General features: G+C 39.2%; 1 protein-coding gene across 6 annotated transcripts in view; it reads right to left on the bottom strand.

Moving 5' to 3' along the window:
* The window catches only part of LOC145999692 (acetylcholine receptor subunit alpha-like), a 781,663-nt gene that overhangs the window by 378,017 nt on the left and 381,222 nt on the right, over nucleotides 1-22,424 (bottom strand). For all 6 annotated transcript variants that reach the window (XM_083136909.1, XM_083136910.1, XM_083136912.1 and 3 more), the window contains exon 3: nucleotides 15,411-15,550. In XM_083136909.1, coding sequence (XP_082993035.1) covers nucleotides 15,411-15,550 — 140 coding nt within the window. The remainder of the gene's footprint in view (nucleotides 1-15,410; nucleotides 15,551-22,424) is intronic.

The raw sequence follows: 22,424 nt of genomic DNA, 5'->3' as shown, positions 1-22,424 counted from the left end.
CTCAAAAATCTTGTAAACTGCATTATGAAGACATATGCTCCTGTCTGGTTCGACATTAAGAGATATCAGTCAGTGAAATATGGTCCTAAACATATCTTTAAGGTTGTTCAAACAACGAGACATTTGTCAGACGACATTAAAAGAATCATCGATCCTTTGACTAACAGGAACGCGTTCTTCTGTCACCCAGAGAACATGTTGTTGGCTATGATAGTGGATGAGAGACAACACATACGCGAGTTGGGTTACAGGATGGTACTAAAGGCAAGAGTTCAAAATCCGAAGGGGAAGTATGTTAGAACTTTTACGACTCACTCAATACATTTTTATGCCACGGACTACATTGAGCTGATATACTGGACAAAATGTAAGCTGTCGTACCTCCAATGATGGAAAGCTTGACAGCAGAGACTATTTCGTCAGTTCTGCAAGAAAAAACTCTGCCTGCGTTTGATTTTTTTAAATTTCCCATGCCATACCCAAGCTGTTGAAAGATGCTTGAAGAAAACAGAGATGTCTACATTAGAGCAACGTTGTTCTCAAGATCCTCAATGCCAAAATTTGATCAAAAATCTGAATTTAAGACAACGTCCTTGACTAAGTCAACATAATTTTAACACATCCTACTAGATTGGATGGTTGGGTACGGTGTGGGCGGAACTCGAATTACAGCCACCCCATCGTGGTGAGTTCTGGATCATTTCATAAAAAAAAAATGTGAAATTGGTGAAGAGCGGCAAAATGATGTAATCTTTATCAAAATAGAATGTATAAAATCACTCACATTAAAGAATTATTATTTAAGATGGCCTTTTATAATTTAAAATAGCACAGTGCGTCTGTTTGTAAAACGGTGAAAACCCCAATTTTTCACCTAAATTCTAAAATTTTAGGCCATTTGCGCGAACTCAAAATGTAGCGCATGGTTTTCAAATATAATTTTTCTGTCATCAGGCAACTAAAATAAAGTACTTAGATGCAATTAAAAGGCAAAAAACGTTACCTGTATATTTTGAGTGTAAAGGTATAATTTAGTATTTTTTGTCATTTTTTCCAAACTTTAGGCCCTTTGCGCGAACTGAAGATCCAACGTATGATATTTTTCAATATCTTTCCGTTGATTATCATGCAAATACGCAACTTTTGAGCCCTATTAGAATTCGATACTAGAAAAATCTATTTTTCGACCCACCCTAGTGAGTAGTATCCTGTACTTTCAAATGAGGCACTAAAGTTGTTTAATGTTTTCTGACTACTGCACTACTGACGAATGCATTCATTCATGTCTGTAAAAGTTGGTGAACTACAGATACAGTCCCGATTATCATCTTCTGCATAAAGTGGACTTAATACAAAAATTCAAAAGTCTGATGACTCTTCGCTCTGTTAAACGTTGAGTTACAATTCATTTTACAATGGACAGTCAAATGAAAACCTTGATTTTTTATCTAATATATTTCTGCATGGAAAGTTGCACTAGTTTGCTGCATTTTATCATAGCCCCATTGCTGACCCACATATATTTTCAAGTCTGAGTTAGTGCCTGCATACCTCAAGAAGAAGAATTTTTGGAATCTATGTGAGGTCACTTAAGACCCACCGTGAAGTTCTTTCTACCCATCTGCCTGCAGACTTAGTCCAATATCGAACTTCCTCCTCTATTTGTAAACTTGCTGACGTGGTAAGCACGCATAGAGACATTGAATCTTCATTTGCCGCAGAATGGCTTCCAGAAGACAAAAACAACTGCTCTCCGCTGGTGCATGTGCATGAAGGAGGCGCCATATTAAAATGACAAATATGGTGTTTTGGAGCTCATTTGATCAGTGTTGCAGCCTTGAGGATTTTTTGTAAATAGCAGTTGATACGTTATGTAAGTTTGAGCTGCATACAGTCTGTCACGTAATTTTTGTAAGACTATTAAGGTTTAACTTTGACTATCCCTCGTATATATGTGTGCTCATACGGACAGTAAGTAAGAATTTTAATGTATTATCACGTTGTTTATTTGTAATAGCAGATAAATTCTGCCTCTGGGAGTATCACGTGTGAAGGGCAACTTTTTCTCCTTGAATTATCAGCCACACCCTGCAGGACAGAAATGTTTTATCCTTCATAAAAAAGCATTTCCTGATGGTGTAACCACAAAATGCCACGCTCAGTGGGATCCTGAACATTTGTATGACTGTGTGATTGTGTGCATGTGTTCAAAACTCTGCTCTGCAAATCAGAAATTACGCAGGGTTGCTGTGTAAATCAGGGAAGATGGGAGATCCCCTTCGGGAATAGATCATGTAGAGATGATTAATGGGAGCACTGTGGAAACCTGGTTGCTCCATTTTAACTCGAGGACACAGGCGACTCAGCAGAAATTCGGGCAGTTTGTCAAACACGTGTTTTGTGACCCGGTGGGTATTGATCGCAGCCCGTCCTTCTTCGCAACAGCACAACCCCTTCATCCGGTGGCGCGGCGCCGTGAGAACGTCCATTAACGGCCGCACGTACCTGCCACGTAACGGACACCCTCGGCGGCTTTGCGTGTTGAGACTTGAAAAGCGAATAACGAAGACTGATAAAGGAGCCACGTGGGCACAGAAATACTGACAGGGCGTTCTAAAATACCTGCAGAAAAGCACGTGCAAACATGGATACCTATTATATCAAACTGGAAATGTACAGTCATAGGCAATAAAAAACGGACGCCAATATCCTGAAATACACGCTTCCCTGCAAGGTGTTATGTGTTTTCTAACTTTACGGCGGTAGTAGAAGTTTGCATTGAACATTTGCTATTAAAATCCACTTATGACCGTACGACTTATAGATCAAATGATACCATACATTTCTGTAATCTCTGAAAGTGTTACTTCGACAGATTTCAAAATTTTTCCAGAATTTTGAGATCCCGTAACTTTTGGTAATAAAGAATGGACATTTCATTACCATTTCACTACCAAACCGTTTATGTCCACCATTTTGAAGCCATCTCACTGATTTCGCCCACTTGCAATAAATGACTAGTCCTGGTGTAGATAGTGACACAGTCAACTATACCCTGTCCCATCTAACTGTAGAGCAGGGCCGCGCATATCGGCAAAAGAGGAGGAGGAAAATCGAGTAGTGAAAGCGCAGCGTTGCCAACCGTACGGTCCTGACCGTACATGTACGGAAATTTCATGGCATGTACGGACGTACGGTCCAGATCTTAGTCCGTACGATGCTTGTCAAAATTTGCTCTTGCAGTTTTATCCCTAATATTTCCCTCTGAAATTCTTAAACCAAGCGTACGGACCTGGAGACAAAAATACGGTCCGTTTGCCGTGTGCGTTCGATATCATCCTTTTCAAAAGTTTGCAACGCTGCATAGCGAAGGAGGATATCGGGTAACTCCCGTCTCCCATTACACAATCCCGTTTCTCCCACTGTTCATTCGTGCAGCCGTCTCGCGTCACTACTTGCGCAGAGACTTGTTCTCGTTCGCCTGGTCTACAGTTAGCTGGTACGGAGTTTAGGAAGTTCTAAATTTGCGGTAGATAGGGGAACTAGGAGGAATATGGGCCCAATTATCCCTAGAACACTAGTGTACGTAAAATTTACGTGTGGTGTGCCCTTAATTCCCTTCCCTACCTTCCGCCTCTCACCTACACACCCCTCCACCTAGCAGTGCCTCAAGCAGTCTGTCGGACGTAAGGCAGCACTGTGGTAAGGAGGGTGCAAACGCTGATCGTCTTGATTTGGTTTGTTATGTTGTGCACTGTACGTCAATTTTACGTAGCTCTAGAAAAACAAGGAAAACATTCACGTAATTTTGACATTCGTAAATTCGATTTGGATAGTTACATTTTGAAAACAAAAGTTTAGAAGCAGGCACTATTTTCTTGTAAGACTTTAATATCACATTCGTTCTTATTTACAGCGTTATGAATATTATTATTGTTTATTTTTCATTGTTTGAATTTTACGCCTTCATTCTTAATATACATACGGGCTTGTCAGTCAAGACATTCTCTTAAAATATTCTATGTTTAATAAAACCATGTTTATACATTTTAAAATTAAGAATAATACTCCAATATAAGGAAAATAAACAAAATAATGTTCACAAAGAATCGTCATTTTGTTTTCATGATGTAGAGGTTGCTTTGAAAATCGATTCCTTCATGTACGTAAAATTTACGTAGCGTTAGTTACACTGTAATATTGGAAGACGCTAATGTTCTAGTGTGAAGGATATTGAGTCGCAGCGCAAGCTGTGTGAGGTGAAAAAAATTGACTGTAGGTTGACAACATTGGTGGAGTCTTGATTGTCACGTGTAACTGCGTTCAATCTGAGCAGGCGAAAATAAACGTTCTGGACCTATTTTGAGGGAAGTACTTCTCGAAATTGTACTAAAAAATACAGCTGATGTTATTTTTGACTACTGGGATTTAAGATCTGAGCAGAATATTACTGGAGATAATGATATATGGATGTAGTAACATCAAAGCTAGAAAATTGTATCACGTGCTATGAATTGCATGATGGTGCTGCGGCTCATCTAACGCAGTAGTTCCAACTTACATAAAAGGTTGCAATTCGGGGGAAAATGAGCACACCAATTCGGTGTGATATGGACACTTTAGAAAGATAAGCTTCTAAGCCATATAATCTTTTTGAAACCTCGGATATTGCCAAAAAAGAAATGTGATACTCATGATCCTTCACGATCCATAAAATATTCACATCGTATTCCATTGAAGGATGCGCCTAACGACGACAGTCACTGTGCTGTGTATGCAAACGTTGATATCGTAGCGAGGAGTGGATTTGTCGTAACCGTTGTTCCTTGCGGTATCATAATATTTGTGTTGGTACTCAGGAAAAACACATTTCATCTGCCCTACTTACAAGAAGGATGAGACAATTTGAGGACTGCAGGACATGTTTATGATCATACGCGTGCGCAGACCTTCTGGTTCAGGGGGAAAATGCCTTGGTTAACTTCCAGTCGGAGAGATAAAAACCTCATTCCATCTCACTGTTTTATTGTGTGAATAGGTACTAAATTGGGGCGTATATAGTGTGTGTCCGACCCACCACAAATCACTCTATTAGAAGAATTCCAACGTCCGTGGCACAAAATTTCTCTGCTCCCCTCCCCCTTAATTTTCATTCTCTTTGGTTCTGACAAATTTACATATAAACATGATTTCATACAGTAGATTTAAAACAACCGCACATAATATATTCATTTTTAATGTGTGATCAATTTATTCTGCAACCACATAGGTTCTAAAGCAACTAGAAAAAAACCGTCGTAGTTGTTTGGAACTTTTGTCAGCTTGAAAATGTTTCATATTTTTTAAATATATATATATATATACCGCCTGAGGCACCTAAAAGTACCACCTAAAATAGCGAAGAAACCAGAAACAGTAGCGATGTGAGGTTTGCGGGAAACAATAATATCAAATGGGGCTCGTAAATCGGAGGTATGGGGTGGGTCGAAAAATATCGACAAATGGGGCATCTGGAGCAAAGTCATACTTGTTTAAATGGAACGAAATACAATAACATGCATAATATAAAAGAGCACACGCAGAGAAACACAACGCCGTTGGTCTCATGCATCTACTGCACATAGGAACGAAGATATGGCCATGTGAAAATATGTAAACAAACTTACAAGTGGCCCACTTGACCGTCAGTACCACGGCATGTAAGACTTCTCAGGTGCCTGACAGAACTGTCTTTACGCAGAACAAGTTTTGATACCAGGTTCACGAGATCGTGTTAGTTCATAGCAAGCAGTCGTAGTGGTAAGAGCGAAGATTATGGTGTTCACAAACATAGAAAAAGCGGACATGATCCCGATTTATGGGGAATGCCGAAAGAATGCCTCAGAAGCCTACCGTGTGTACACAGAGAGATATCCGGACAGACGACAGCCATCTCGACATCTGTTTGGTAAGTTATTTATTAAATTAAGAGACACCGGAAGTGTAACACCACGAGCACGTGTGCGGAACAAGCCAACTACAGGTGAGGCAGGTGCAACAAATGTTCTCGCCGCTGTTGCTGTGAATCCGCACGTTAGCTCCCGTGAAATTGCCAGGGATGCTGGGATGAGTCAGCGAAGTTTATTGCGCATTCTGCATATACACAAGTTTCACCCATATCATATCTCCCTCCATCAGGAACTTCACGGGAATGATTTTGTGGACCGTGTTCGGTTTTGCACATGGTTGTTACGACACGACACACCCGATTTGTCACGTATCCTCTTCACTGACGAGGCAACTTTTACCAATCATGGAAATGTCAACCTAAGGAACATGCACTATTGGTCGGTGACAAATCCACATTGGCTACGCCAAGTGGTACGCCAGCGCCCATGGAGTGTGAACGTGTGGTGTGGTATAGTGGGTGAACATCTCATTTGCCCTTTTTTTATATACAAGGGACACTGAATGCTGACCGATACATACAGTTTTTACAACATGAACTGCCTGTACTATTGGAGGACATACCACTTCAGACAAGGAGGGACATGTGGTACCAACATGACGGGTACCCAGCTCACAGTGCAAGACGCGCTACAGCATGTGTGGAAAATACATTTCCAAATCGTTGGATTGGACGTGGAGGGCCTGTCAAATAGCCGGCTCGTTCCCCAGATTTGACACCGTTAGACTTTTTCCTGTGGGGAAAGCTGAAGGACATTGTCTACCGGGATGTGCCAACAACTCCAGAGGATATGCAACACCGCATTACTGCGGCTTGTAGGGACATTCCCTACGAGATGCTACATTCTATGCAACGATCTTTGTTTGGGCGCCTCGTTGCCTGTATCGCACCACCACGGCCACCACTTTGAACACACACTTTGACAGGTTTTCGCTTCTTACGCAGTGGTTCTTCGACATACTGTCATGGTCATTTTCATTATGCTGTAACACTGTCAAATACATGGTGCTGACGATGTCTACTGTATTTTTTCTTCCTTTAACACGTTCTGTCTTCATCTGGTCTAATGGCTTCCGACATCTCGTACTTGTACATGCCGTGGTACTGACGGTCAAGTGGGCCACTTGTTAGTTTGTTTACATATTTTCACATGGCCATATCTTCGTTCCTATGTGCAGTAGATGCATGAGACCAACTGCGTTGTGTTTCTCTGCGTGTGCTCTTTTATATTATGCATGTTATTGTATATCGTTCCATTTAAAAAAATATGACTTTGCTCCAGATGCCCCATTTGATATTATTGTTTCCCGCAAACCTCACATCGCTACTGTTTCTGGTTTCTTCGCTCTTTCAGGTGGTACTTTTAGGTGCCTCACGCGATATATTGTTTAATAACAAGACCTCGGATTTTAGGTTTTTAACCTATTTTTTTCTTTACAGGTATGTACGAAATAATAAGTATGTTAGCGTTTCGTTAGAAAACATAAATTCTGTTGAAGTTTTTTATAGTGCCTAAAAAAACCTATTTTGCTTGTTAGAACCTAAGGTTTATGCGCCTAAATCAAGCCTTTTTTTTAGGTTTTTATAAATTTTTAAAGTTTTTACAGGATTTTTATGTCACACAGAGGCATTTGCTTTGTCTGGTCACGAAAAAATTCAATGACGAAAGTGTTTGAAAAGTACTCTCTGTCGATTTCCCTTCCTCCAAGTCCATGGTGATTTTACAGAGCTCTAAACAAAGCAATATGTATTTTGCCACTGTTACCTGTACAATCCAAAGTGGTCTGATCTGTGTGGTCTTGCTCATATTCGCGTAACTTCGGTGCTTTGTGGAAAACTAACATTTCATCAATGAAGTTTGCACAACTGACTATGTTTTTGGTGAAAGATTATTTTCAGCATATAAGATGATCCTCACAGACAGAATTGCTTGACTGTACCTAGATAACATGAAAAAAGATTGTTGCCTAACTAAACTGTGAAGGAGTGTATTTTAATAGCAAATTTCCAATGACAAGTTCTGTCATCACCATAGGGTTAGGCAACCCAGATAACATTATGCGAGATAGTGCGTATTTCAGGATATAGGTGTCCCATTTTCATTGCCGGTGACTATGACTAATCAGCATTTTTCAGGAATTTTGAAAAATTTTAAGTTTTTTTTAACCTATTTCAAGATTTTTCGAGCCTAACATAAGATTTTAGGACCTATTACAGAATTTTAGAACCTATTTTATGGTTTTTCGAACGTATTTTAGGATTTTTAGAGCCTATTTTAGGAACTTGAAGCACACTTTTTAGAACTTAAAAGTCCGAGGTATATTAATAACGGTAAGATTTCTGTCCACTAAATTTCTAAGTGAATGTTTCAGGAGGGGCAACTGCCCCCTTGTAACCCCCCTACCGGGCGCACGCGTATGTTTATGATATGGATTCATTCAGTGCTATCCTGTAATTAATTGTTACTTGCATATGTTCTTAAATGTATCCGTTAAATATAATTGCCCATATTCCCCACCAGCGGGCTCAAATTACCCCCATCAGTGGGGTTAATATGGGTTTTGCAGACTTTTGTTTCTACACTTTTTGTTCCTGTACAGAAATAAATTTTTACTCATATATACTACCAGATACAGTTCAATGACTGATCTTTATTTTGATTTCAATAAATCTCTTAATTATTAGCAATTTTGCCTTAAGGTGGTCATATTCCCTTCCACTTCCGATATAATTGGTCCAGTGTTAACGAAAGACCTCTTCTTCGTATTCAACCTCTTTCACATTCCTTTTAAACACGTAGGACTTTTAATTCAATGGAAGCGTCACACTGTAAATTGTTCGCGACAACCATTCATAATGCACAGCTCTTCATGGATGTATCCGATGTAACGAGCGTTTCTGCAATTTACATAATGGGGCGTTGTCTCTGCCAAGAGTAGGAAAGCAAAACCAGGAAATAGGACTTGCGTCACTATCACTTGTCTCGTCCTCAACACGTGTGATACAGACCAGGCCCTTCCTTCCCCCCCCCCCCCAAAACTATCAAGGGCAAGGTTCCTGACAAGGCTACCTACAGGAAGTTTGGTGGTTTAGCTCAACAAGGCCAGAGCCTTGGCCGTGAATATTCTGGGGGGCATCCCTGACGATAAGCTCGAGGTCTACGGATCACAAGCCTTCGTCATGGTCAGCAAGGCCATACCTCCCCCCAGAAAGGACTGTCAGCTAAAATAACCACAAGGTTGCGGTATACTAAGTTAGGTTGGGGAATTGAGACAAGGACGCCCATGTTAATAAATACTAGGAGAATCATAGAAAAGGGGCTGAGTCCAGATACTCCGAGAGACGACAAGAGGCGGCGCCATAGCTCGCTGCTCCTATCTTAGAGGGTAAGCCTCAACTTAACCAAGTGGTGACACTTGGGACTTATTACTTATAGGAATAGCTCAAGTCACTAAATGTCCATAGAGATAGGGAGTTAGTCCATAATCACTACTGTTAACCATTAGAATAATAAATAACAGATATATATATTAAACCGGTTGTGTATTAATGTCTACCATCTGAGAAAATAGTCCCCCTCGTAACGCCAGACACCCCGCAAGCGTTACACCGATTAAAATAATGTGCAATGGCATGCGAACGTCTCTCCATAGACGTCACTTTGATCTCGATGCATTACCGAAGCGCTAAACAAATTTTAAGGCATTTTTCTAATACCTCGAAAAGGAGCAAATTGGTACAAGAATTCAGTCATAACTTTTTACTGGTTAAAGATACGTCGAAAAAACCTTCACCATTGCTCTTCTCGTAAAATTCTAGCCCATTTTGATATGTCGCACGACCCCCTTCTCATTTACAATTCTGAAGTTGAATTCAAGATGGCGGACATCAAGATGGCCGCCGACCGTGTGGGTGGCGTCAATGTGGTTCCCCCTTGGCCAGATAACGATTGGTCATCGCCAATTTCAAATTCCATGCCGCAGTGGCCTTGTACTGAGAGTGTTAAGTGACTTATTGAGCCACCCTGTATAGTAGAAACACATAATTATACCTTGAATACCACGATAAGAAGTTATATTCATAATTAAAATTCATTAGGGGTGTAAGGGCGACCATTTGGCAAGGCACCCTAAAGTCAACCTTACTTGCAGTACAACGAGGCTCTTTCGCCTGAACACACGACCAGGGTAATCCTTATTGGGATTGTGTTGTTCTGTGTTATAGCCTTAGCTTTTAACCGATGTAAGAATATTTTAGTCTTCAGAGACAGTATAGGTTTAATTCTGGTTAGGCTAAGTAATTAACAAGTTAATTACTTTTAAAAATTGAGTGAGGAATTTTCTAACAGACATCTTTAATTTCTTTGTTAGGGGCCTGTCCAAAATTTTGTTTTAGTTAAAAAGCTTCCCCCGTATTGTAAGACGAGCAAAAATAGCCTATGTGATGAAGTGCCCATACCAATCAATAAATTCATTAATATCAGAATTAAAACAGATTATAATGTGTCAGAATTCTAAGAGTAGTAAAATTTCATGACGAATAGAATGTAGCCACATGCAAATAAGGCAATTATAACTGGAACACCAAAACTATCAATCAGGGTCGGAATTTCACAGAGAACTGAGGAAGTGCATAGGATAGATGAACGCATCTATTTAAGCTCATATTTCATCACAGCTAAAAGCGAACGATACATTTCATTGCTTCACGAACCTGTTCGGCAAAGTTTGCTTCTGTGCGAGTGATTGTCTGCATGCGCATGGAGTAAATGGATTTTGCTCACACCTTTTGTACGAAACCAAATCAATCATGAACGCACAGACTGAAGCTCTGTGGACTGAATTGAATTGAATTAAATTGTTGCTTTAAGTTTACTTTATGCACAGAAAGGGTAATTGGGGCTACACCTACAGTTTAAAGTGGGATCCGAACCATTATGTAGTGTGCCTTCCCCGGTTATCGAATCTGGAAACCTTTGATTACAAAGTGACGTTGGCCACAATTGAGAGAAATTTTCTTTTCTTTTCTTTTCGGAGTCCCGCACACACCCCAAAAATTCACAGAAATAATTGTAATATTCTAAAATTTAATTAAACTACTGCGTTTCCTCTCTCCAATATATTAGTTTCAATAAAGTTTAAGGGTTTTCGAACATCATCACACCGATACATTCTGCAACTCTGCCAGTACACTCACGACTTTCCTGGTGCAGTGTCACCACCACATCGCCAGAACGTCAGTCAGTAGTACTCGGCATTAGGCGAAATATGATATTCATCAGAGGTAACAGGCTCACACTTTAGTAACAGTTTTATTAATACTTTATTTCTCTGTATGTGATTCATTATATATATGTATATACAAGTAGTAGTAGTAGTAATACTACTCCTACTACTATTATTAATAATAACAATAATAACCTGTGGTGCAACAGCCTCACTGGAAGTCTCACTTCCATATAGTACACCCAAATGTCAACTTCACTTCCATTTAGTACACCCAAATATCAACCTCACTTCCATGTAGTAGCTACTCCCAAATGTCAACTTCATTTCCACGTAGTACACCTGGACTGTATTTTGCAGAAGAACGAGGCTCTGGCTTCTGAACCTACGACCAATATAATCCTCGTAGGGCTGTGTGTGTGTTGTCCTGTGTTTTGTCCTTGTTTGAGCTGAGTGCCCCTTTGCAGCATCAGCATTTAGCCAAGGAAAGAATATTGTAGTCCTCCGACATTACAGTTGTGTTATATTAATTATATTTTAGTTATGGTAAGGGCTAGAGACCGTATAATGTGGGGGGTGCAAAACAGCCCAAGTGCTAAGGCACCCAAAGTTACAAATTAAAGAAATCAATCGATCTTTCGCTTTATCGACAGATTCCTGGAACAGAATAAAATGTTGCAATACGGAAAAATTTTCTTTCTTTCTCAGTTGGACGGTAAACCTTCCTTGCACTGTCACTTGCTTGGCAGTAGTTCACCAAAGGTAAATATTTCAAGATATCTATATTGACATTTCAGCATTCTCTATATACTCTTTGAAACAGTGGTTGTCTTCACAAGCAACACTGAGAGCGTGAACTGCGTTGAGGTTTGCTTCGCTTGATACAGCAGGTGGGTCTTGCGTGCAAGTCCGTTACCAATTAAATTTCTCTAGGATTCCTCAAATAAGACCATGCAACAGAACATTCTCCATGTTTGAATCTCAGATACAACTGGATAATTTCCAGTGCTCTAAACTATTTGTAGAATTCCTCTCATTTGAGAACCGCAACGAAAGCAGCTTGTGGATTAGTTTGGCAACAACTTCCAAAGGTTGCACAGCTGCGGGAATTCCAAGGCGGAGGGGAATGAATATCTGTGGATATTGAGAACCGACCGCGGAGTTGCTGAGAATCCTTGAAGACGTAATTAGCTTCTGCGGAGGGAGGAGGGGAGTGGTCTTCAGTGTTGCCACAATCTGAGGTAACGAATTCCCTTCTCAACAAGCAAAATTCCCCATTTTTCCCTTCATCTACAGAAATCATGTAACAATATGGATTATATTGATATCACTGGTCGGCTTGGGATTCGATGTCTCGCAGATGACAAGTCTCTGCATAATTTCAGCATGCTGCTTCCCGAAATAAAATCCATTTTTACCCATTGCGTCGCATCAATATATTAACTGCCTTCATTTCACAGCAAAATGTGTAGTTCCATTATTTCCCCAACAATGAATGGTGTTTTAGTGGTGTTAAAATGATCGATATTGATTGATTGATTTTCTACAATACAAATCCTGAAATTTTGAATTATAATAAATGCACATAGAATTGTGTTAATTTAATCCATCTTTCACCTTCACGTGACACATTAGCATGGAAAATGTATGGTCTTTGATTACGTAGTTTTATTTTTGAAATCCGCCATGAAAATTTCCTTCACAAAATGTCTAATACTCAATGTTATAATATGCTGGGTTGATTGAACTTAGTGACGTGGAGAAAATTCCTGACCTAGGGGAAAATCCTGCAATGATGGTTAGAAATTGATGTAATTTCCGAGATCAGCATTCAAAATACTTCCAGAATCACCTATTGGTCAACCGAAATTTCCCTTGTATAAATTTCTTTGTTGCGTTCTGTAATAGGTGTAATGGAATGCGAATATGAGAATTTTGATTGTGAAATTGTGAAAAATCCTGACATAATTGGAACAAAATGAATGTCACGTGCGTGATCAGAATTCAAAATATTTCCAGAATCGCCTATTGGTTTGTTAAGAACCGAAATTTTTATTTGTATAAATTTATTTTATTGCGTTGTGAAATAAATGTGATGTAATGGCGAATATGAGAATTTTTATTGTGAAAAACCGTGACGTGATATGGAAAAATGGATGTAATTTCCGTGTTGAGCATTCAAAATACTTCCATAATCTATTATTGATTTGAAAACATCCAAACATTTTTCTCAAAATATCCCAGTGTAATTATTAGTAGTAGTTTCATTGATCAACGCTCCTAATATGAAACCAGCCTCCTCACTACAAGGCCAGATGTCCTACATTCGATGGATTGATTGAATCGTTTGGTTCATCGTTTGGATTACGCAACAGACCAACCAGACAACAGCAGTGGCGCCGAGATACACGACGCGGCCGGAAAAAGTACTACGTGAAACTCGTTCTACTGGCCGCTACGTTTTTTATCGTGCTGGATTGGTCGCTTCCCCGCTCCCCACTTCCCCTGCCAGCTTCTAGAGCGCCCGCCGTAAGAACTGAAAAGAGCTATAGTGTGACCTGTTCGTTACTGGGAATATAAGAAATGTACAGGATCTGGTACCAATTGTTTTTTGAATCGGATCACGTGATGTTCTCTGCTCGGGGAGTGAAGGCTCCGTCCGTTGTTGAGTTCTTCCTTCCTGCCTGGCGCGTAGTACACATGTATTAGGTTGGTTGGTCTATGTTATTAGTCTGAATTGTAGTTTTAAAAAGAGGAGTAGGTATTGCAATGTTATTTCAATATACATAGTGTTCCTTGCTTTACATTGCAGCGTATGTTAATGTGAATAGCATCGACTGGTTGTTGACTACATGTGTAATAAATGAGATTATTGGTATTACCTCAAAACATTTTGTAATCATTGAGACAACAAGACCTCATATCAATAATATGCATGGCAATTATGCTATATTTAGTGTAGTGAACATCTGTAGCGATCTTCTATTTTAAAGATAGTTACAATAGACATATAGGCTTAGCAGGTGCTGTTAAGTGGAGACCATGTTTTCACTAACTTTGGATTTGGTTATGTTTCCAATAAATATGTGGATGAAATCAATTAACATCTACAAAAAAATCATTCATGGTAGAATACTGATGATGATACAGTAAAACTTCTCAATAACGAACAGGCCTGGGGGAAAAATAAATGTCCGTTATTAAGAAGTCTCCGCTATTCAGAGAAAAGTGTAGGATGTTACACAATGGAATAAGCATATTACAGTACGTACTTTACGAACATAATGTGTTTTTTTCCTACATTCAAGGATTAAAATACTTTACTACATACTGTGAATTTAAATTTACTAAAGTATCCCTACATACATTACAAATTTCAAAGAAGAAAATAGAGTACACGTAGCGTAATCTACTTCTCACTTCTCAAGATAACCACAAATAATACTGTCTACTGTCTGCAATTTTAAAAAGAAATACGTTCGCTGTACCATGAAACAATGCGTGCTATATTGTTCGAAATACTGGCCATTGTTGTGTCGAATTTCAGGAATTGCGACAGTTTTCTTTCAGGCTGTCCGTTATTAAGAAGTTTTATTTGCGTTGGGGAGGTAGTTTTCAGTGCCCGCGTCCGTAATTATGAATGTCCGTTATTGAGAAGTAATATAGTCATTAAACCCCATGTATTTCGGCCGGAGAATTTAAAAATATCCGTAATTTAGAGGTGTCCGCTATTCAGAGGTGTTCGTTAGGAGAAGTTTTACTGTATATCCATAATTGGTATAGAAGAGGCATATTGAAATAGAGAATCCATTTTAAAAATTTAAAAAATATATGAAACGTGTATTTTAATGATTGCATTTAAACGTATGAGCCAAAACCTAATATATTTACAAATATGGGAAATAAAAGCTAAATATTTCGAGTCTACATGCCATGATACCCAAAGATAATATAAAATATATCTGACTTCAGCTTCATACATACATATGTATTTACATATAAATCCATTCCCAGCTAATGAGTAAGGTCCATCAGAGAGTGTACGGTGTATACCTGAGTATCAACTCGACTAAAGCCCTGGCTTAGCTGGAAATAAGACAATTGTGGACATGAAACTGAAACCTAATATTAAGTCTGATGTTTAAGGAAGTTCCCTTTCTTTGCTTAAAATTTCACTGAAAATTGGAAATTTCTCAATATGTGGCAACACTGTTGGGGTTTGCTCTAGAAACACTTACCACGTCTATGAGCTGCGAAAGCTTGAGTTTGATCTTCACTTGGAGGGCGTCCGTAACGTTCACAACCGGTCGAACAAGTTTGTTGTAGTTGGAAAGGAGGTCGTCGTATAAACGCTTGGCGTCGGGGTTGCCAAAGGAACCTGGAAAGCAAGAGGACAGGTTATAACCCTTTGGCCAAGAAAACTTACAATTCTACATTTATTATTACTTAATAAACAGAAAAGAAATGGATTCTTAGAGTTTCTATTTTTCAAGTTACCATAAAAATGCATTGACGACGTATACATAAGTGCAAATATTCAAGGTAGCCATAATTAAAGTTGCTCTGCTCAGAGCTAATGCCGACGAAAACAAATAATTCAAGTTTTCACCACCAGGTTGATATGTGGTCCTGAAATGTGAACAACATCCTGGGAAACGCTCTCTGTGACTACTGATCACACTGGCTTTAGCTCGTAAAAAGGGTCATACACGTTGACAGAGCGCATGGTACTGACATAAACACAAAACAAAGTTTTGTCCGACTTCTGGTTGTTTGTAATTTCAGCGCCATTATTTCCACCTGGAGGTGAAACTTTAAACTATTTTATTTTCCTCAGCACTGGCTTCCCCTAGGTCTCCATAGACTCTGTACCAAGTTCCACCTCAATCTGAAGCTTCTAACGGCCTGCAGAGGGCTGTTATGTACTATAGCCCTTTTCAGTTCTTACGGCGGGCGCTCTAGAAGCTGGCAGGGGAAGTGGGGAGCGGGGAAGCGACCAATCCAGCACGATAAGAAACGTAGCGGCCAGTGGAACGAGTTTCACGGAGTGCTTTTTCCGGCCGCGTCGTGTATCTCGGCGCCACTGCTGTTGTCTGGTTGGTCTGTTGCGTAATCACCGCTCCCCACTTCCCCTGCCAGCTTCTAGAGCGCCCGCCGTAAGAACTGAAAAGAGCTATAGCAGAAATTTAAATTTAACCGGCCGGTGTATAGATATATATTTTCTTCTCTCTCTCTAAATAACTGCTACAAATACAAGAAATACATGGACGATCTTATTTATTTTCGACTGCTTAACATTCAAACAACGAAGATGAATGTAATATTATAAATGGTGGATAGAGACGATTTTGTTCCCTTACAGTGGGGCGGTAACGGGAAGGGAGAGTACAGAGGTACATTGGAAACCCCCAAGTTTTTGAAAGGGGTTATAGTACCCGCTAAACCCTTCGATTTAAATTGTACCCTTTGTCCGCTCACTTAAAAGCTGCCCTTGGAAATAATCTCATTGTAGTAAACACCCACATTTGCTTCCTATCCAAAAGATTAATAATGACCATTAGCCTATGAAACTTCAGATATAGCACGCTATGGTTCCCGGGTTCGAATCCTGGCTTGGGCATGGATATTTCTGAGTGTCCGTTCATCGATTTCATCATATCATCCCTCATTCCCATCTTCGCAAATTAGCCAAAAGTGGTACAAAAAGCGAAGTAAAATAAAGCAAATCAAATCACATTCAGATATAGCATTGGTTACTTTCCTTGATTAATGCTCTGGGAATAAGAAAATCAGTCCCAGTCTACCTTCCTGGAACAGTCCAGGAACCATGTTGTTGACTTATTAAAGCTCATATTTCAGTGGAATAAGCGTCGCGATTTAGGACACGTACTATTTCTACATTTTATTGGACTCAATAATTGAAAAAATGAAACACATATTAACTCACTTTATGTAGATAAATTCGACAGATTTAATGTTTTGTGATACACATTGCATTGTTATACACACTACAAGTACTGTCAGTACTTCGTATGACCGACCACTTTTGGCTCTTTTTGAGCCCATTTTAATCTTTGTTTTCGTACAATTCTTTTTCACTCTTTTTCTTAAACTTCAAACTGCGTGGTTTATAAAATTACGCGTTGCTCAGAAGATGCAAATAAAAACACCCTTGCAACAACCAGAATTAATATTATTTCCTTTGTTATACCAAAAAATAGCATAAATTACACGGTAAATAATGTACGTATTGTTCCAGGCATTTTTGCGAATATGCAAAGACTCGTGCTGCCATCTATTCTTGGGACACAGTAAAGGAAATGATTGTGAGAAACAAGATTATATCGAAGCAGACAAACAGTTTAATCCCATAAAAAGTTATAACAATCGTCAAATATATTTAGTTAGAACACTTTCAAAACAAAGAAATATGCTTCTTTTTACAATGAGTCCAATAACTTGGCCAATATTGTATAAGGAAGTGTTAATAAAATTTGTTATAAATATAAGCAGTAGGTGCGTGCAGACCTCCTGTGAATTTTTGGTGAAAGGAAATAACAAAAGTAATGTTCTAAGATATGTATTTTTATTTGTTTTCATCATGTAATGCACTAGATTTAGAATTTCCTCCTTTCTGTTATGTGTTGAGTGAAAAAACTTATAATGTTTTGTTAAGTGAACCAAAATGCTTAAAAAAGGACATTCTCGCTCTCGCTACAAAACCAGAGAAAGTTTGACAAATAATGGGTAAAAACGATAATATTCTATGGATCACAATAGTAATCCGCTCGACCAATGACGAGAGTTTATTTTCCACGTGACCACTGTAGTGACTAAGTACGAAAAGAATTTCCCATAGCAAAATTTAATATTATTCCTTGCATAAATAGGAGCGTTAGAAGCGTTTTTACATTTATCATATAATATTTGTATTAGATGTAGTAGCGAGAAGACACATGACGATACTGAACAGTGTCTCTCTCGTTCTTGTCTGTTTCAAAGGACAAGTCTCAGTCAAATATACGCTGTAAATCACACGTGACCGCAAGAACTTTTACAGTGCATCGAGGCTTGTTTAACGCAGTGTTTTCACACTATGAGCCTTCCAAAAATTGAATTTTTATCTTGAATGTACATAGGTATATGTAATAACAAGACACAGGTTGCCAATCACCAGTAATGGATTAACTTTCTAACTACTATGAACAAAATATATTCGACTCCTTTTAATTTCGAACTCCAAGGTTACAAGAAAAAAGTACTAGTTATATAAAATTCGAGTTAATAAAGAGGGTCTCCCCGATGGTGCAGTGGTAGCGTCGTCGCCTTGTAATCAAGGGGTCTCGGGTTCGATACCCGGTGGAGGCACATAGTAGTTAGGATCCCACTATTAACTGTAAGTCCAGTCCCGCTTAGCCTTACTGTGCATAAAGTGGACTTAAAACACCAAATCGAGTTAATAAAAACATTACATTTTTAAAGATGGTTCAAGGGGAATAAACATCTGTTCAAATTGCCTAGTAATTCCAAATATAGATTCACTATATGTGATTATCCATTCAGAGTCACCTGGTACATCCACAAATGTAGCATAGTAAGTTAAGGTTGTTCTAGGTAAATGCTTCAATAACAAGTATTAAGATATAACAAGCACACTGTGTTTGTGGGAGTGTGTAACTAAGGAGCTACTAATAGCTAGGCTTTATTTTTATAGTAACTCGAGGAATAACGCAAAACATTTGCAAACTTGTCACATTTTTAACTTTTCTGGCCAGTTTATTCACAACAAATTGCCTATAGATATTAGTTGGTGAAAGTAAAATACAACGTAGGTATATGATTCCTGAATATATATTTGTGTGCGAATACCGCGTGTGTCTTACCACAATACATGTATGTATGAATGTATGTATAACATACATACTCACACACACACACAAACACATATTATATATATATATATATATATATATATATATATATATAAGTATATATATATACATAAAGCCGGGCCCTGTGGCTGAGTGGTTGTTAGTAGTAGTATGTAATAGAGTCATATTGTAAATAAAAAAAGTGGTTAACACATCGCTCTGCGACGCCAAGGGTCCCGGGTTCGAATCCCGCTCGGTCTTGGTTGTTTGTGAATGTCCATTCATCAATTTCATCATTTCATCACTCATCCCCATCTTCGCAAATTAGCCAAGAGGCACAAAACGCGAAGTAAAATAACTTAATCAATCAATCAATCAATCAATATATATATATATATAATGGCTCCCAGCACGTGATTTCAATTTTTTTTAGAACAACTTGTCATTTCGAAATTTTCTTTGGATAGTATTAGCATGTTAAGCATAGCCGAAAAACGAGAGACCTTCAACAATAATCCTTAACCAGAAAATGCTAAAATGCAACATTCGGTTCACGTATCATAAATTACGTTCTCACTACGAATTATGACAATACTTCCTATTGCTTTCGGACACAAAATTGGACTCATTCTTTTGTTTCTGTTTTCTGCTGAAAAATAAACTCCACCAAAAGCCGAGAATCGAAGCGAGGGATTATTGGTTGAGTTAAATAGCGTGTTTCCAATCAACGAGTATGCAAATTCGTGCTGTTGGCAAAATCCCACCCTCTATTTCACATTAGCATCATAAATGAAGCTCCCGTTGAACGCGAGTGTGGAATAAGCTCTGTTGTCGCAGTATACCTTCGTGAAACTCGCTGGCTGTCTTTTAATGTCTTTCGATTTATTATGTTATTTCGTGCACATACTCTGGGAGAAAAAATAATTTAAACTGATAATAATTTATCTAAGAGGATTAGTTTCAAGGACAATAAATGGCATATCTAAAGTAAGAATACACAGTGTGTTCCATAATTTTCCGGAATAGGATGAGAAAACGCAATGACACTTATGAATGGATATTATTCAAACCTACATTCCTTGTTCTTCAATAAACTGAATGCAATGTTCGTACAGCTTGTCAAAACACTTCTGGAAGTCTTTGACAAGAATAGTATTGAGATATTCGTTCGAAGCTCTTTGGATATCTGCAACAGCATCAGACCGGGTCCCTTTCAGCCGCAATTTCAGTTTCGGGAAAATGACGTAGTCAGGAGGAAACAGATGAGGAGAATGAGGGAGATGATAAAGCAGAACAGTCCCCTTGGAGGCCAAAAACTGATGGACAACCACAGACCGGTGACTCTGTGCATTATCAATCAAAATGAACCATGTGCCCTAAGGTCGTTGTAGAGGGCGTACCCGTCGAATTCGTGCCCACAGACGCTTCAAAACCTCAAGGTAGAACTCCCCTGTGACCGTCTGCCCAATGGGAAAAAAATCTCTTTGAATGATACCCTACGGGACTTCTGCAGGCGAACTTGTTTTGGGTTCTGTCGACCCTTGGCTCTTCCACACCAAACTCTAGTGCAGTGTTAACGGCTCATATTGAAACCACCACGTTTCGTCACTGGTCACGATCGTTTTCAGGAAATTGGAATCCCCGTCCTTATCCCTAATCAGGTCTCGGCAGTGTTGAACACTTTGGTTTCTCTCGTCATTTCCGACATTATGACCTAGGGTGGTAACACTTGCGTTACTGTAACGTTTCAGAGGATCCTTCTCCAACGTTCAAATTTGGCAGCAAGAGAGAGAGAAAGCACCAGAGTAATTAGAGAATGGGTGCTTTTTCAAATCATGCAATATGTAACTACACTACAACATGAGTCCGGAAAATTATGGAACACAACAAGTGCACGTATCCAAAGTTTTGCTACGGTAGGTTATAAGTTCGCCATATTTTACCCATTTTGGACCGAAACAACCCTTCCAGTCATTTTTGCGCTGGGAAAATTTATCTAAATTTAGGGCAGTTGGTGTGGTCAGATCATAGATCACTTGTAGTCCGCATCGATCATTCAGAACCCAATGATATTTATTTGAAAGCTTTACTAAAGTAATGCCATTACATTCCTAAGAGACTCGTTTCTTAATCTCTAAAAACGTGCAGTACGCTCTGTCTCAGTGATGCAAGGCCGCACATAACAGTAGAGAAGAGGAGAAAGTAAGCGAACGGAGAAAAACAGTGCGAGCTGCTGCGAACGACTATAGCTATTTTCAGTTCTTACGGCGGGCGCTCTAGAAGCTGGCAGGGGAAGTGGGGAGCGGGGAAGCAACCAATCCAGCACGATAAGAAACGAAGCGGGCAGTAGAACGAGTTTCACGTAGTACTTTTTCCGGCCACGTCGTGTGTCTCGGCGCCACTGCTGTTGTCTGGTTGGTCTGTTGCGTAATCCCCGCTCCCCACTTCCCCTGCCAGCTTCTAGAGCGCCCGCCGTAAGAACTGAAAAGAGCTATAGTACCTGCAGAAGCGTGTTTTCCTCCACCTCCCATCTCACGCTTTCATTAGTCTAACCCTCTAGTGTCACAAATTGCGCAGATGACCTTATTTTTACCCAATTCAGAGATTCCAGGGACAGTCTGTACACAGATTTGAAAATATCAGAAGAATTTTAAGAATAGTCTTATGGTCTCTCATCTTGAAACGTTTTGACAAATTTTCTTCAATTCAATACGCGATCAGCTGTCCAAGGTATTTTAAGACCTTGCTGTTAGAATTATAGTGGTTATTAAATTGTGCTTCTAGAAATCACGCATATTACCAATTTATTACACACAGTCCGACAAATAAATAATGAGACATTCGTTATCAAATGAAAAGAAAACAAAATATTTAAACATTGCCTGTTTATTACTCAAAGTACATCCCTCCTACATCAAAACAGCAATTGGCACGTATGGCCAATGATTGAAACAACATCTGCAAATCTTTATATGATATGACTTGAAGATTGGAAGGCCTTCCCGATGGCGCAGTGGTAGCGTCATCGCCTTGTAATCAAGGGGTCCCGGGTTCGATACCCTGTGGAGGCCCATTGCACAGTGGTTCGGATACCACTTTAAACTGTAGGCACAGTCCCGATTAGCCGTACTGTGCATAAAGAGAACTCAAAACATCAAATCAATCAATCAATCAATCAATTGAAAATTGGAAGTCAAAACGTGTTGGGCGTTCCTATGCTTATCAAACGTGCGTAATTTCTTCACCAGCTTCATTTTCGGAAACAGTAAATAATCACAAGGCGCCAAATCTGGTGAGTAGAGAGGATGATTCAACACACTCACTTGTTTTTGGAATAGGAATACCTAGACAACCACTTCTCGCTGGGACTCTACATTATCG

The sequence above is a fragment of the Lepisma saccharinum genome, chromosome 15 (genome assembly GCF_977018435.1).
Source record: "Lepisma saccharinum chromosome 15, izLepSacc3.1, whole genome shotgun sequence".
NCBI lineage: Eukaryota > Metazoa > Arthropoda > Insecta > Zygentoma > Lepismatidae > Lepisma > Lepisma saccharinum.
Note: the sequence above shows the minus strand (reverse complement) of the source record. Positions and strands in the feature narration are given on the sequence as shown.